Source organism: Anabrus simplex, chromosome 2 (genome assembly GCF_040414725.1).
Source record: "Anabrus simplex isolate iqAnaSimp1 chromosome 2, ASM4041472v1, whole genome shotgun sequence".
Lineage (NCBI taxonomy): Eukaryota > Metazoa > Arthropoda > Insecta > Orthoptera > Tettigoniidae > Anabrus > Anabrus simplex.
In genome coordinates, this window is record NC_090266.1 from 1194321679 (window position 1) to 1194339792 (window position 18114).

At 38.4% G+C, this 18114-nt stretch overlaps 1 protein-coding gene across 1 annotated transcript in view; it reads right to left on the reverse strand.

Moving 5' to 3' along the window:
• Positions 1-18114, reverse strand: part of LOC136864785 (phospholipid-transporting ATPase VD) — a 532079-nt gene that overhangs the window by 169084 nt on the left and 344881 nt on the right. Inside the window, exons 11-12 of the mRNA XM_067142172.2 lie at positions 8715-8936; positions 705-957 (exon numbers count right to left, since the gene is read on the reverse strand). Coding sequence (XP_066998273.2) covers positions 705-957; positions 8715-8936 — 475 coding nt within the window. The remainder of the gene's footprint in view (positions 1-704; positions 958-8714; positions 8937-18114) is intronic.

Below are 18114 nucleotides of genomic sequence, written 5' to 3' on the forward strand. Positions count from 1 at the left end.
GATGTAGGCTATCACATGGCAAACATTCATTACCCTTCACTGTACCACTCAACACAAATTTCTAACTTCTGAATGGAATGCGAAGTACAAGCACTAACAGGCTCACTGTGTTATTCAGCAATCTCGCTGCAAACCAGCAAGCAAAACTGAACATTCCTGAGGCTAACAGCTTGCTCTTCGAAGATGCAACTTATCCTGTGAAATTCAGGAATTTAAGGCCTTTTCCCGTTATCATGCAACTGTAACAAGGGCTCTTACCTGAGTTGGAAATCGTGTTCCTTTCACAAGAGATGACAAATAACATTTTCAAGACTAGGAAAAATGTGACCATACTAAGCGGTAATAGCGAAAATTCGTGACTAGATAAGTGAGGTATTTGTGTGTAGATTCAATATGATGAGAATTGAGACTTCGAATTTACAACGTGCTAAGCAGGAAATCATATTAATGAGGAATTCACGAACGAGGTTTCACTGTATGTTATTTCAGTTACTTCTAAATAAAAGTACTATGACTAGAACTGGAACAATGTTATGCTTAATTATATTCAAAATAAAACAACTGAATTCAAAAAATTCTAATTCTGTATGACTCCCTACAACCAGTTGAATGTGCTTACTGTATATGAAACAATCCTTATAATTTGTTTCTAAAAATATATTATGTAATTTAATTTCTAAAAATGCTTAAGTGTCCAAAGTCACCTCTGATCCTGAGGAGAATCTCGTTGGATTTCAGAAAGATAAAACATGATAGTGCGCTCAGCAGCATCTTTAGACCGAGCAGATAACTTGAGTAACTCCATCTGAGGTGAGAAGAGGCGTGCTGAATATGCTACATTGATAGCAGTCTCTGGTTTATCACCTGTCAGTACCCAAACCACAATACCAGCACTGATAAGAGCAGCAATAGTTTCAGGCACACCATCCTGTAGTCTGTCTTCAATTCCTGTTGCACCTGAAAGAAAAATCAACTAATGTTAACTCCAGTAAACAGAAATAAAAGTAAGGAAAAATAAACACTAAATCATATGCTATGAACACCACTACCCCCACAGACAGTAATTTTTAAAAAAGGACAAATTAATGGAAGCAGTAGGGATGAGGTGACAGATGAACTTAAAAAAGTAAAAAAATTATTCTTGCTTTAAAGGCTCCAGTGTTAATTTTTTTTTTTGCTAGTTGTTTTACGTTGCACCGACACAGATAGGTCTTACGGCGACGATGGGACAGGAAAGGGCTAGGAGTGGGAAGGAAGCGGCCGTGGCCTTAATTAAGGTACAGCCCCAGCATTTGCCTGGTGTGAAAATGGGAAACCACGGAAAACCATTTTCAGGGCTGCCGACAGTGGGGTTCAAACCTACTATCTCCCGAATACTGGATACTAGCCGCACTTAAGTGACTGCAGCTATCGAGCTCGGTCCCATTGTTAATTCTTGATGATTCATGGATTCAAGAAAGCCAAGCAACAGGGCTCAGAAAGTCATCACGTTGATCCTGTGGCACACTAATATCTGAAGGTCATCTACAGTAGCTGGACAGGAGATGTTTTAGCAGGCCAAGGCTCTTACCGAGCGACATTTGCTACCGAGTTTTGGTTTGGTTCAGAGATTGGAAATACATGCAACTTTAATTGGAGATAGAATGCATTTTTGGACTTCACATTAATTTCATCCTGAACTCGGGTCCTCTGTATGCTCTAATCCAGTCTTCCACAATTTTTTTTTATCTCCGGCAAACACCACCCATCTCTTCTGGAGCATAACATTTCTTGCGCCCTCCTTTCCTCTCCCTTTCTTCCCTCCCTCTCACTACTCATTAGACTGCTCACGAGAACTTAATAAATATATCTTTTTTTTTTTTTTTTTAACATCATTATGCCCTACTCAGCAGCACGGTTAAACTTGCTTAGCTGATGTGTTGGCCTTCTTTTCCTCCCAAAATCTCTTCATCCTCTCGCTGAGCTTCTTCCTTCGTTCTTCTGTCCAAGTTATAGTAGCTCTGGTTTTGGGTTTGTCTCCAAAGTGGCGATTGTCGATTTTGGTTCTAAATTTACACCTGTCCTGTACAATGTCTTCTGAGATGTTGATTTCCTGGAGATCTGTTTCAATTTAACGAAGCTACCTGTTCTTGGTTTTTAATGAAAGGGCCAGGTTGAGAATTCTTTTAGTTAGCCTGTTAGTGTTCATTCTGATAATGTGTCCATAAAATTTCAATCGTCTTTTCCTAAAAGTGTGAGAATTTTTTTCAGAATGACAATATATCTCCTGGGATGATTTTTTTCTCCATATTCCATCTATACAAACTGGGCCAAAAAATTTTCGTAAAATTTTCCTTTCTTGTTTCTCAATGTCTTTGGTTAAAGATCCGCCACCAATGATTAAGGTTTCTGAGGCATATAACGTTTCAGGTTTGATCACTGTATTATAGTGTCTAAGTTTTGCATTCCGAGATATTGATTTTTTATTATACCCTTCGCGGTTTAAACCAGAGGCCTGAATAATTTCTCCCAAATATTTAAACTGGTTCACTTGAACAATTTTGCCGAATTTAGTTATCATGTGTTGTCATCTAAGTATCGGCTCCTTCCATGTACTGAGTTTTCTCATACAAAATTTGAAATCCCGTTTTGATGGCAATTTCATGTAGTTTTTCAATGGAATGAATTGCTTCATGCCTATTATTGGAAAGGATTGCTATGTCATCAGCAAAGGCCAGACATTGCACGTGAATTCTGTCTTTACGTAGTCTTCCAAGGGTTATTCCTTTAGTTTCCTTTTCCCAGGTCCTGATTACTTTCTCAAGTACCAAGTTAAACAGTAACGACGATAAACCATCCCCTTGACGGACCCCGGTGTTAACAGGGAAAGGCTCAGATATTTCGCCTAGGAATTTAACTTTTGAAGTAGTGCCAGTTAATGTTTGTTTGATTAATTCTCTTGTTTTTTTTTATCCACTTGAAATTCTTCTAGAGTACTGAAAAGTATTTGACGGTCTATAGAGTCATATGCTTTTCTGAAATCTACAAAAGTAATGACTGTTTGTCTGGTTTTGCGCATTTGGAGGATAGTTTTGAGATTAAGGATTTGTTCTGTACAAGATCTTCCTTTTCGGAAACCTGCCTGGTATTCACCAATTAGATGGTCCGTTTGTTTCTCAAGTCTAGTGTACAGGGCTTTGGAAAAAAAATTTGTAAGCAACTGGTATCAAGCTAATTGCTCTATAATTATTGATGTTCGTTTTATCCCCTTTCTTGTGTAGTGGATGGGTTAGCGCACATTTCCAATCTTCCGGGATTTTTTCAGTGATCCAGATGTTCTCAAGAATCGAGTGGATTTTCTGGGCTATGCTGTCACCTCCTATCTTCAGCATTTCGGTAATTATACCATCTTCCCCCAGGGCTTTGTTATTTTTGAGTCCATGGATTATTTCTTTGACTTCTTCCAGTGTTGGGGGTTCTGAATCTTGATTAGATAAGGGTTTTTCAAAGGTGAGTTGTTCTTTGGGGGATTCACAGTTTAAAAGATCCTGGAAATAAACTGCTAGAAGTTTTCAGTTCACTTGATTATTAGTTTCCAATGTCCCATCTGGGCGTTTGAAACAAAGACCAGGAAATTGTCACAAGACCTTGACTTGAACTCATTTTGTAGGGTTGTGTCACTTGATAGCTCTATTAGCTGCTCCTGTCCTACTACTGTCAAGTCAGATGTGACATTTGTATGAAATGGACTTTGGATCCAGTCATTTTTAGGTAAATGTTCTGGAAATTTATCCTAGAATTTCCGGCAAAGGTTTTGAAGATGTCCTATTAACAATGACATTATCTTACTTAAGGCCAACTCAGTTTCTTCCTGGAACTCATTCAGGCACGGAAACATTTCAGTTACCTTTCTCCAATTGGTTTTTCCACAGTTCGTGTTTATTCTCTAACGCAAGCACTTTGTTACTTGGCATGATATTACTATAACTGTATTCCAACCTTGAAGTGATAAGTTCAGTTTCTCAAAAACATGAGTTAAATAGCACAATATAAGAACCCATTTTTCATCCATGAACAGAGCTGTAAATGCACGACTACCATCCAAGATGAAAAGGCAAAGATCATCCTTCATCTCTACAATGTAACAAAGGACTTTACCACGCAACAACCACTGCACCTCCTTGTGCAATAGAAGTGTATCAAGAGTAGAACCCATCTCATCACAAAGAGTGGAAAACAGCCAACTGTTTACAGCTCTTGCTTTTACAAAATTCATGATACTGCATCGCTTGGCTCTTTAGTGGCTTCAGGTTATACGTAATACTTTTGAAGTCAGTGCCTCCCGATGTATCGTGCAGTGCGTGAATGTTGCAGATGAATTCCATTAATAATGTTATTGCTTTACATCCCACTAACAACTTTTGCAGATTTTGGAGATGCCAAGGTGCCAGAATTGAATCTGTGGGAGTTCTTTTACATGCCAGTAAATCTACAGACGCGAGACTGACGTATTTAAACACATTCAAATACCACCAGACCGAGCCAGGATTGAACCTGCCAAGTTGCGATCATAAGGCCAGCGCTTCACATGAATTCCCTTTTAGTCCCAGTAAACGCAATTATTCCACAAGAGATTGTCTGTGAAAAAGGAATTCACAGGAGGAAAAATATCTTTTCCTGTAGTCCTCCTTTTGAGAGCTTCAAAAAATAAAGTGTCCTCATGGATCATTTTTATGACAACAAAGAACAAATACAAGAAGCTAGATATGATTTACAACATCCATGCTTTCCTCATTGCAAGGCAAATTTTGGGCTGTCAAGAACGCATGTTAATAATTGTATTTTTATATCAGGAAACACTGCATCAGTACACTGAGCCACTGTCTCTCCTGACCAGGGTTGCCAAATATACAGTTTTGTCCAGAATGGTAGGGATTTTCCTTGTTTTGTTCAGCGTATGACACAAATAATATGGAAAATTTACTGATTTTGAAATTCATCAGCATTCCAGTTCATGAACTCAGTCTTCAAATATGGTATGAATTTTCAGTGGTTCTATTTTGTAGTTGGCAACGAGTATAGAAGATATCGACATCCTGCAGTTTGTGTCTTATACGTTAGGGTGATCATGTATACATAGGAACGACATCAGAAATATGTTTCAAGAAAAGAAGCACAACTCTGAAGCCAATTAATTTGTGATGAAGATTAGAAAGCGACTGTTGTGTGTGTTGTGCATATAATGAAAAGTAGTGTTGATAAGCAAAAAAAAAAATGTATGATAAAAATGAAAATTCAAAGAAAAGGGAATTACAACAATATCGGCCAAACTGGGAAAATGATTGTTGCAAATTCCGGACAGTACGAGAAGATACACAAGAAGCCAAGTGCATTTTATGTATTAGGAAAGCAGGAGAAGGTTTTTACTCCAAATATGGTGGCATTGGTGATGTCGGGCACCACTTCAATAGTATGAGTCATACAGAGAGACAGAGATCATCACTGCAGACAAACCTAATGAAATCTTTCTTCAAGCAGGATTCTTCAGAATCAGACAAGGTACGTGAAACATTACAAATCCAACTTTTAGACAAATCTTATGGCAAATAAGAACTACAAGTTGAGCACTTCTTTACAGTCCACTTTTTTGTTCCATATAACTGCTTCTGAGCTCACACTTGAGTACCATGCTAGTACAGACTGCAACATCAAGCTACTGCCACAGATAGTATCCGATTTGGTCGTCGTAAATAAACTAATGTGTGGAAAGATGAAGTGTGAGGTAATACTAAAGAGAGTGTTAGATCCCAAAAAAAGTGAATAATTTAACTGAAAAGCTGGAGGAAATGTTTTCTGGCATTGGATTCGATGTGTCCAACTATAGAAATCAAAAGTGTTTCCCCACTGCAGTGAGGTACTTTGATGAACAAGTAGGTGTGTGTCACGGAGTTCTAGATTTTTATGAGGACTCTGATGGATGTGCATCAGTAATGTGTGAGCAGATTATAAGTAGGGTCACAAACCATGATTTAAAACCATCCCAAGTGTCAAGTCTTACAGCAGACAGTCCGAACGCAAACTCTGAAAACAAAAACATATTCATTAAAATAAATTTAAAAAAGGTAGTTTAGTAAGAGCTGTACTCATATCGTCCGTAAGTCTGGCACAAATCGTATGTCTATCGATACTGAAATGTGAATAATTAGCAATTCAATTATTTTTTCAATTCAGCAAAACCAGTACTGAATTTCTCAGTTCTTACAGAAATTAAAGATTATGGATCTGGCAGTGGCATAAGGTTTCTAACAAGTCACTATAAAAATGTGTGTGACATTCTTTTCCAGACTGAAAGGAAAATTGATGAAAAACTGAGCTCTTCTAGGTCGATTGGGGGGGAGGGGGAGGGGGGTGATATTTTCTTTACGAGTGTCTTGACTCAGTTGATGCTATTTCAGTTGTGCCGTCAGGAGCTGGCTGTTGTATTGAACACACTCTGAACATTATTCCCAAACTGATCTACCACTGTTTAAAGTGCTAATTCTTCATCAGAGCAAGAGAAATCCGCAGAGATCATCAAGCTCGACAATCTGCTAAGTCTTCACGTAAACTATGAAAAGTAGCCTCAAACTAGTTTTGGGGAGAAATTTACTTCATTTACTTTATTTGAGAAAAGTGTCAGTGTTATTTGCAATCTGGTGTATGTTAAATGTTTTATGTGCTTTGTTTAAAAATATGTCCTTCTTTAAAATTATGTAGAGCACAATATTGCTTTTGGTTATGTTCCATTTTATCTTGTATGTTCTCTTATTAAAGTCCAAGGATGTGGACTGTGAAAATTTATTAAAATTCTCTGACAGTATTATTCATAATTCTAAAGAATTGGATGTTGCATTTGGGTATTTGCATATCAGCATAACTTCCATTAACGCAGCTGACCGTGTAGCATTAATGTTATGCTCCATTAGCACCGCTCTGTGGGAGCGCGGTTGAACTCTGTGAGTGAACTCTCTATGTACTCTATTCATCATGACATTATATTAGTTTAGGACATTTAGTCTTGTATATGAGACATCTTCAATTAACAAATTATCTAAAATTGACATAGACAGTAAAATATGAAGCTAACATTTCAAAAAGTCATTTAAAACCATTTATGTCACTGGTATCTGCTTGTTCATGATGATTCATGGCGTCTTTTTCTTCTAATTTAAAAGTTCTTATTGTTGATGCTGCTATAGTAAAATGGTATATTGTATCCAATTTTTGGGCTTAAAAACCTCTTAATATATAAACTGCTGTTGCTTATTTTCATTATATTGGAAGGATATTATAGTGGGCTGGGGAAAGACTTACATACGAGTCAAAACATGTCCTAAACTAATATAATGTGTTAGTCGTAAGTATATGCAGGCCAAATAAACTCTCTCAATTAAAGCTGACAAAGTCAATACGGATCCAACAATGAAGTTTATAAACTGTAGTTGATCACATGGTATTGGATCAGCAGGACTGGGGTTTGTCATAAAGTGCAAAGATCGAAAAATTAGCAAAAAATGATTTATACTCATATGAGTAGAAACACACCATTTTGAACAATGGATTAGTTTTCTAGTAACCCTGAAGGTAAGGAATTCATATTGTGACTATGTGAAACAAAAAGCCTAAAAAGGTTTGCATTTCACTAGTGGTGACGTTTTTCTCAATCAGTTTTTCTGGTTTCTTCCTTGACACCTGAAAGAAATACTACTTCTGCACATGCATTTACCTTTCTTACAGATGTTATGAAAGTCATCAATCACAAAAAAGGTTGAAAAAATCAACTGGATCATTCCCTGACAATGGAACTTTTCATTCCAGGCACACCAGTGAAGTTAATTTGTTTTAAGGCTGGGGTTAAATATGACCAACCTATATCTGAATTTGTTGTACTTAGAACTGATGCTCGAGGAGTAACTGGGGATGTTGTTGAGTCATCACTTTCATTTTCAGAACCATTGCTCCCTTCACTGTCACTACTGAAATCCTCGTCAAACCTACTTCACGATGTTCCTAGGAGATCGAGAATGTTATTTTAGTTACGGGTTTTCAGCAATCTACCATGCAGTGTCTTAGAATATGAAGGACGAGGAGAACAGTCACTACTGCAGTCATCAATTATTTGATCACGTTTGAAAGCATCAATGATGCCTGTAGCTAACTCTAACCTTACTATGAGTGCTGCTGAAGCAGGGCAAAGCCCACTCACAGCACCAACCATTAAAGGAAAGCCAAACTGGATCATTTACAATGAAATGTATGGCATCACTGGCATGTAGTGTGAGAACCAAATGATGCACAAGTGCATCCGACAGCAGTCGGAGTGTTAATGTGTATTTAAGTAACATACGTATTCAGCCATTTCCACACATAGGTGGCAGTGTAATACAGAATGAGATACTCAGGATATAAGCTGAACTTCAGTTTAGCTCCAAGTGAGTACTATACCTTCCTTTACAGTTATGAGTGCTAAGACATAATCCACAAGAAAGCCGAGCTGAGAGGTATAATCCTTGATCATAACTTTATGAAATTTAATGTGTTATACACTTGAGATTTCCCCATACTCACTATATAACATTCAGATGTTATGTACTTTTAAGTCCTAGAACAAGGAGGGGTGGAGAATAAGTCTCTCCAGCCACTAAATGAAGCAGGAGCAACAGTGAGGCAGAACAGTTTAATATAGGTTAACTTACCTATCAATGTCAGATTGGTTTCAAGCCTGGCAAATGACTCCCTGATGCGCTTTTCACGGTTTTCCTGAGCCAATTCTGCTTCACAATGTCTGCGTAGCCAGTCGTTATAATCAAGATCTGAAAGTACTCGTTTTGCCATTACAAGCACACGCAGACCCTGTCTTGCATAAGAATTAAGATGTTGTTGGGTGCGGAAAACCAGTTGCTGGGTAGCAGGATCATCTGTAAATGAAAAACGTATTGATACAACAAATGAAAAGTACAAAGCACGAAAGATATTATTTTAGCTTCAGCTCATCAGTGAAAAAAAATAAGCTGCATCACAAAATGGATACAGTTACTACTAACAAGGAGACCCTCAGACATTTGTGTCACCAATTTCATCTATACTCTGTGTATTAATAGGAGATACTGGGTATAACGAAATGTTGAAGGAATAAAGCATACCTCTACAATTCGCAAGAAAATAACAATAAAATATGACAAAGTAAATGATATGACACAACTGTATACTTATTACACTCCCATGGCCAACTGGTCAGCAGCAGATTTCATTCCAGTTGTGGAGGAAAGTTATGCTAACAATTTCTTTATTTCTGTGTACTTGGGGCATAACTGTTCTCCCATGTACTGTATTGAAACACAAAGCTTCATGAAATAAAGTACTGTACATCACAGCTTTGTAAGTGAAAATATCGTATGTAGTAGACCGAGCTCGATAGCTGCAGTCGCTTAAGTGCGGCCAGTATCCAGTATTCGGGAGATAGTAGGTTCGAACCCCACTGTCGGCAGCCCTGAAAATGGTTTTCCGTGGTTTCCCATTTTCACACCAGGCAAATGCTCGGGCTGTACCTTAATTAAGGCCACGGCCGCTTCCTTCCCACTCCTAGCCCTTTCCTGTCCCATCGTCGCCGTAAGAACTATCTGTGTCGGTGCGACGTAAAACAACTAGCAAAAAAAAAAAAAAAAAAAAAAAAAAATCACAAGTAGTTTCATGGTTCTAATTCAATCATCCCTTGGTCTCCCCTTTCAGTCACTTCTTACGACAGGCAGGGGATACTGTGAGTGTATTCTTTGTCTGCGTCCCCCACCCACAGGGGGTAGAGAGAGAGAAAAAAGAAGGGATCCGCACTTCGAAAATGAAGTAACAGACGAAGAAAGGCAAGGGCCATGAAGGGCGTGAAAATGAAAGACTCCCTAGGCCTCAAATGCTCTAATGCCACTGGGGTCAGAAAAGAATAAGAGTTGACCAAGGGAGGTCGGACAGGATAGATGAAAGCGAGGAGTCTGGTACAAGTAAGTGGAAACAATGCCAGGACTCGGTTAAGGGCCCTGTGGTCGCCAACCCACGCTCCCAAGTTGAGAGCCCCCGGGGCCCCTTTTAGTCACCTCTAACAATAGGCAGGGGATATCATGGGTGTATTCTTCATCTGCGACCCCCACCCAAAGGGGATCATTTACAAAAACAAAACATTAATAATGTAGAAATAAAAACAAAATCTGAGACTGAGATTTGAACCTGCCATCCCAGGATCCGCAGAAGTAATAACCGTTATGTTAGCATGCACTAACTGCGAGCATGAATAAACTGTAAAATAGATACAGTACAAGTTATTATTTGAACTTGAATTGTCGCTATTTTCTCACGAATGATTCAGAAGCACACATTATTATTCTATTACTCCATTACTTTAAAATAGTGATGTATATAGAGTCTTCAACTGATACACAAAGAAAATGTAATCTGAATGTGTAAGGGTCTTTTTGTAAATAGATAAGATAATATAAGACCTGTCTCCCATGATACTGGAAACCTCAGATCAGGGAGAGGGTATTGTTTATTGCAATCTTTACTTATTTTTGACACATGCAGTTTACAGAAGTTTATATTCTATAGCTAAACATGCAGTGAAATTCTTGTAAATATTAATAAAATACTGCTGTAATATTTCAAAATTCTTGGAAGTGAATTAAATTTATTCAACACTTTTAGCTACTTTCTTCACTTTTCCCATATATTTTGGGACTTGGTTGGAGGCTTTTTAAGGCTGGATGTAATTCCTGAAGCGACATGATTTTTCCGACAAAAATTTCAACCCAAGATCAACCAGGATTCGAACCTCGGCTGTCAGGTGGAAATTATAATTTAAAAAAAAAAACTTAAATATGGAGCTTGATAACAATATTGTTTCCTGAGGGAGTTTATTTCAAAATATTTCTCCCTTTTTAAAAGGATACTCTTCAGCATACTGTTTATTTACCCTTACTTTAGAACAGTCTTCTTGACCTCTAGTTTTATAATGGTGCATGTTTCGGTTGGTTATCATTTTACCAACTGTATAACAGAGCTATAGTTGCAAACTATATTTGGTTACTCACATGCCAAGGAACAAAGTGTCTCGTCGCCATAAGACCTATCTGTGTCGGTGCGACGTAAAGCAAAAAACCCAAACAAAGTGAAAATGGCTTAAATGTGAAGTGAGAGAAGAGGAGTGTCACACTCATCATAAACAATACAACATTTTCTCTGGATTCATGCAAATCAATTGATCAAAATGTGAAAGAACAGTTTGTAAAATTTCAAAAGTTACTATGAACAATAATCATGAAGTACCTTCTACAGCATAATCTTTCTTAGCAAAATTCAATGCAGAAACCAGGATCACTTCAGACAGTGCCGCCAATGATATCACCTCAAATACAAGACTTTAGTTCCATCTAGTCCATGTCAACCTCATATTGAAGTCTTCAGTTTCTGCAATCAATTATTTCTTCACAATGCTGTTATGGGGCCCTTTATGGAATCTTCCTAAGGAGGCCTCTCCATAGGGAAATAGCAGGGAGATTTCCTTCGGTTACAAAGATGGTCCCATCATTTCTGCCTATGTACTAGCATTGCTTCAGTCATCAAGGTAATTCTTAGCTTGGTCTAAAATACATACCATTACTTCAAACTAGTCCCGCATATTATTCTTGCCACCACCATACCTGACTTACACCGGGTGGTTCACCAGCCCCTGCAATTTAGTTCTATGCATCCTGCCGCGTTTACTACAATTCTGAAACACATCGGTCCCCCTCCCTAAACCGAGGTAATATAATGAGATGTGCGGTTACGGGCTAAAAACCAGCAGGAATCTTGAGCGCCACTATTAATTCATTGCTAGTACCACAAATGAATCCACAAAACGAGCACAGATACGAAAAATATGTACCTTACAACAGGAGGTGAACACACAGACCAGGAAAAGCAATAGCTCACTCGGCAGGGGTGCAGTAGGAGTTGTGACAGTGGATGTTACTTGAAGTTTTGAATCCCACGCAAGGTTTTTTTGTTTTGGTTTTTTCTTCCAGTTGACTGGGATGTGGTAAAGTTGCATATTTAATCATTTCCACAGACTGATTTGTTTATTTGGTGCTGGGCTGAGTGGCTCAGACAGTTCAGGCGCTGGCCTTCTGACCCCAACTTGGCAGGTTCAATCCTGGCTCAGTCCAGTGGTATTTGAAGGTGCTCAAATACATCAGCCTCATGTCGGTAGATTTACTGGCATGAAAAAGAACTCCTGCGTGACGAAATTCTGGTACCTCGGCATCTCAGAAAACCGTAAAAGTAGTTAATGGGACGTAAAGCAAATAACATTATTATTATTATTATTATTATTATTATTATTATTATTATTATTATTATTATTATTATTATTTGGTCCTGAAAAGGGCCATTGGTATGGTGGCATATGTTATGGAGCTGGGTTGGAAGAGGCTAGGGAACAACCTCTTCATTGTGAGCAGACATAACGGGATGGTCTTGAACAGACCGTGTCCTTTCCACGGACGCAGTAGTCCGCAGATGTCCTTCCACACTCCGAAACGTCATGCCTGCTGGTTGTAGTCTATCCGGATAGCGTTCTGGATATAGGAGTTGTGCCTGGTATGCATTCTGTCTAGTTTCTCCATAGATGAGTAACATCTCCACATACTTGTCGCTCGAATACATCACGAGACAATAAATAAGCTTCATGTTGTGTTGTGACCTGCCTCAAAGGAGGGGAGTTCATGCAGCTACATTCCTACCTGCCATCGCATGTTTTTATCATTCCAATAGGGCACACTTTGCCCTACCTGTGGTCCACGAAGCTTGGAACATGTACGACGTAGCTAATTGCTTGCCTGTGTCCTAGCCACAGACCATAACCTTCTCATGCTTGTCCAACCCAGCTCAATACCCTATGCCACGATAGGGCCAAATAAACAAATCAGTCTGTGGAAGCTATCAAGTATGCAACTGTATCACATCCAAGGCAATTGGTAGCAAAATGAAAACCTTTGAAAAAATACTTGCGTGGGATTCGAACCTTCAAGCATACTCCCACTGTACCCCTGCCAAGTGAGCCATTGCGACATTTGACATGCAGTGCGCAGTATCCTGCTTCATTAATTAATAGTAGTGCTCACGATTCTTGCTATATTCTAGCCCGTAAACACACATCTCATTATATTATCCCAGTATAGGGAAAGGGACTGATGTATTTCAGATTTGTAGTAAAAGCGGTGGGATGCATAAAACCAAATCGAAAGTGGCTGGTGAACCACCCGGTACACACAAGGTACCAGACTGATTCCACCATTTTTGGTGTGAAGTACAGAATGATTATCAAAAACTAAGTCTCTTCACCCGGTGTTGATGGAGGGTCAAAGAAAATATCTTTCTAATACTGTCCCATAGTACCAAACACTCTTTTTGACAACATTAACTTATTTTCATTCATGAACTTTATATGTAGCATCCTGAACATTAATCTCTGCACAAGATTTAATAAAATCTTGTCCATATCAAACCCAATAAAATTAAGTAGTATACCTATATTTTGACAGCTTACACCCTTATCATGCCAAATGCTCATGTTATCCTTTGGCCAAGCCATGCAAGGCAAATAGACTCTCACCATATTTCTCATCCCAAGACTAAGATCATCCACCACTATATTGCACTTACCATCTACACCCAATCTAGTTTTAATAACTGGCCTGCTAAATACTGTTTGCTATCCAGTACCACCCTGGAAAATACAGGATCAATCACTCTGTTTACTAAGAATTCCAGATTCTCTCCTCTTCCTCACACCATGAGCCTTCAGCCAGAGATCTACCAGAATCTTTCTGATTTGAAGGATGTTCTGACCTACCTTCATCTCAACCCTCAAACATGGAGCAATATTTTAAGAATAAATGAAGTATAAAACCTCTGACTTCCACTAAAGTAGCACCACCTTCATCAGACTTCATTTTACCTCAGAGTACAAAAATTAAGTACAATGAAAGGCTGCAGTGATTGTTCTAAGAATGTCCAGTCATCTTACGATGCGATGATAATTTGGTCAGTAATCATATCCTCCGTATGAAATACTGGATACCGAGCTTGATAGTTGCAGTCGCTTAAGTGCGGCCAGTATCCAGTATTCGGGAGATTGTGGGTTCGAACCCCACTGTCGGCAGCCCTGAAGATGGTTTTCCATGGTTTCCCATTTTCACACCAGGCAAATGCTGGGACTGTACCTTAATTAAGGCCACGCCGCTTCCTTTCCAGTCCTAGCCCTTTCCTGTCCCATCGTCGCCATAAGGCGTATCTGTGTCGGTGTGACGTAAAGCAAATAGCAAAAAATACTGTATACTTATACGATCCTAAATTGTTTTAAAATAAAAGAGGGCATTAACATTTATCTTCCCAGTTCACAGCCTTACCCTTTTGAAGTACATCTGGTAATTATTGCTCACTAATTTTGAAAGATCAAGTGTACTGGTCTCTATTCGAAAGCCACTATGTGGGAAACACACTGGAGGGTAGTTAAAATCACAAATCCACTAAAGTCAAGCTTAAACCCCTTGATGTTCTGCAAGTGCCAATAGTATGCAAGCAAGACGCTGTCATACTACACAGCCAGCGTGCTTAACAGAGCCGATCTAGCACGCAGCACTCAGGTGGAACAGCTTAAATGCTTTTTCTTTCTTTTAAGGAAAGAGTTATTTGGAAAATATGCTCTAATATCTCAGTGGTGTTTTTCAGAAGCTAATGGCTAGCAACAACTTCAAATGTATCCATAAAAGGCTCTTATTAGAAATATAAAACAATTTGAATATATAACAAAATTACATGAATAGATTTAGAAAACATACCTTTCATGGTACTATTTCCCATTTCAGGGCCAGAGCTAGTGGTATGTCCTCATCCTTGCCACCCGACTCGTTGGCTGAACGGTCAGCGTACTGGCCTTCGGTTCAGACGGTCCCGGGTTCGATTCCCGGCCGGGTCGGGGATTTTAACCTTAATTGGTTAATTCCAATGGCACGGGGGCTGGGTGTGTGTGTTGTCTTCATCATCATTTCATCCTCATCACGATGCGCAGGTCACCTACGGGTGTCAAATAGAAAGACCTGCACCTGGCGAGCCGAACCCTTCCTGGGATATCCCGGCACTAAAAGCCATACGACATTTCATTTTTTTCATCCTTGCCACCATCAATATCTTTATCATCATCAGTGTCACCATCACTGTCATCTTATAGTTAGCAATAATTGGTTCCCAAAATTTCTGCCTTCCTTCACAAAATATTTTTTTATTTGGAATTTCTTTGAATGTTTCACACAAGCAATCCAGGTTTCCCTAGTCAAGTTGTTCATTTTGTCATTAAGAAATTTTTAAACATCTGAAATTTTGAAAGTTGTGTTTTTCTTAGCGACTTTCCTTTTCATCTGTGGCTGAACAAGTTCTATCGCATTACACCTGCAATGAAAAGACGGGAGTCTTTATGCCCCCTCTCATTGGTCAGTTGAAAAAGTTAATATATTTTCATATTTTCTTTCATTTGCAAAAGCTCAAATTTTATTTTTAAGGCCCTACACCTACTTGCTCTCAGAAGTGAAACCTGTTTAGGTCAATCATACATGACAAACAATTAATTTGCCCCCCCACCCCCTCTCCCTACAGCCTCTTTCAGAACCCCCATTTCTAGCTGAGTCCTGCCAAACATATTTCATGGTATGGATTTTGTTGATCTACACTTGGTCAAAGTAAAATATAAGGTGAGTGTCTCCTAATTCATTGTTGGTGTGCATTGGGTGCGAGAACTTCAATCCTACCGCAACTATGTAACTTTCTTCAATTAGGAAATTTTATCCGTCATGAGTTTTTCTGTCCCAGAATCGCAGTTGTTTCAGTAGTCTTTTAGTGGAAGAAAAAGAACCATTGTAAACCATATTTTCTCTGAGTGGCTGCATTAATTTTTTGCCTGTCAGGCATTCTCATCTTTTCTGAAATTATCTAAATTTGTTGCTCTTTTAAGAACATTTATATCCTTTTGAGGTGACAAGAACAACTTTTTTGGACCCTCTGTTTTTGAATTTTCAGCTTCTCTGCATACATATGACACAATTGATACACTTACCAAACATCCACTGGCATTTAAACTTTGGCACGAACAAAAATTAAGCTGTCTATGCTTTTCTTCAAGTACATATTTTTTTGAAAAAAAATTTAAAGACAACAACAAGAAAGGCTTCATTACTGATCCGACCATCCGATTCGAGCACCATGTCGGCCAGTCTACCGAAGTTTATCTTGAAAAGCAGAACATTTACGCGCCCACCATCCCGTTCTACAAAAATGAATGAAGGTGAATGAAGTAGAGATTATCGGCCTAATGGTTGGTGCTCGTGGCACAATACCTGCCTTGTTGACATAATTCTGGAAGAAGTTCGACCTGCCTATGAACAGCATTGAAAGAATAGTTACAGTACCAACACCATACGTGGATCTGTACACATCCTGAAATCCCATTTGTTCGGACCTCCATTATTTTAAAAAATCCGTATTACTGCTATAATTCTATATGATAAAACAGTCTGTATCCTGATATGCTTTACTTTGTCCATTGTGGCAAGCCGTAATTGTGCGAAGTCGTTGACTCGTTCAACAAATATAAATATATACATACATACGCCATTTTCTGAACTTTGCTACCAATATCCACTGCATCTATCTTTTCCACAAGTACTAAATATGCCGAGCAACAAAATTGTGTTCAGTTCTAAACTTACAATAAAAACTTAAATTCAAGGATTCAATTCCTTTTCACTCTTTCACTCAACTTAAACAAGACAGTTCACAAGATAGACAGAAAGCAGATTAATATTCCTTTTAGTTCATGATCCTCCTGGCATCGGGCATCTTACCAATACTACAGTTCTGTCAACATCCCGTGCCTCATACGCAACAATTTTCCCTTTAGAGCAGCATGATCAGATGTCCTATTTGTAACAGGATTGTCCTTTTTTTTTTTTCTTTCCCACTGAATGTTCTGTTGTTCAGTTAATATGGTGATATGAGGAAGAGGAAGCGAGTCTTCACAGATAGTTTGAAAAAAAAATTTCCATTCTCAAAGGTAGAGTGCATTAAGTTCAATCTTTACTACTGAACATGGAGGTTGAACAGATATCATACGACACTTAAAGAAGAAGCATAAGATGGTTGTCTGTTCCAGGTGTGATCCCACTTCATTTGTTATCAGGAGTCAGTGAAGTGAAAACTGCAGAGGAAAAAAACTGCTCCACAAGAAGGACTCCTTGCATTCACACAACGAAACACAACCATTCATTTTGATCAATAAACTGCACATCGGAAATAATACAGGACTTATTTGAAAGTTTTTATGTTTATGGACAAAGTGAAAAATCTATGTTAGTTAAAGTTTTATCACCTTATGCAGTGCATGAAATTAATTTAGAACTGAAAGACGCAAAATATGTGTCTATGTTGGTTGATACTTCCAATTACACGAGTCTAAACTTGGCGCCAGTGCTTTTAATTTCATCCATAATAAAGATGTCTGATGCAGTGTTATAGATTTCCACAATGTAAGAGGAGAAACAGCTGATTCGCTGGTTAGTCATATATTAAATATTTTGGAGAAACATAATTTAAATGACAAGGTAATAGCATTTTGCACAAATAATTGTTTGCTTAGTGGGGTGTAAATTGAATCCAGGATCATGCACACAAATTAACACTCAGCAACAAAAATCTTAATTTAAGAAATGATATAGGGTCTGTTTTCCTGAGGAAATAATTCGGACTATATTACTTGTACAGAATCAGAAATGAGGTGAACTAGATGCCCTTTGTTAACACTAGAACGGCCGAACATTCCTCATACCTATAAAGGCCACAGGCGGTCATTTTTACCGCTGCCGCTTACTGACATATACCTAGGATGCAGGATCTGGGAAATATGAGAATGTTAAATAATTTATTTTAAAACAACAGTTAAGCATTAGGATGTATTGTATACAGATCAATCCATTCTTAAATATTAATAATTGTTCATGTTCTCTCACTTCTAATAGGTAA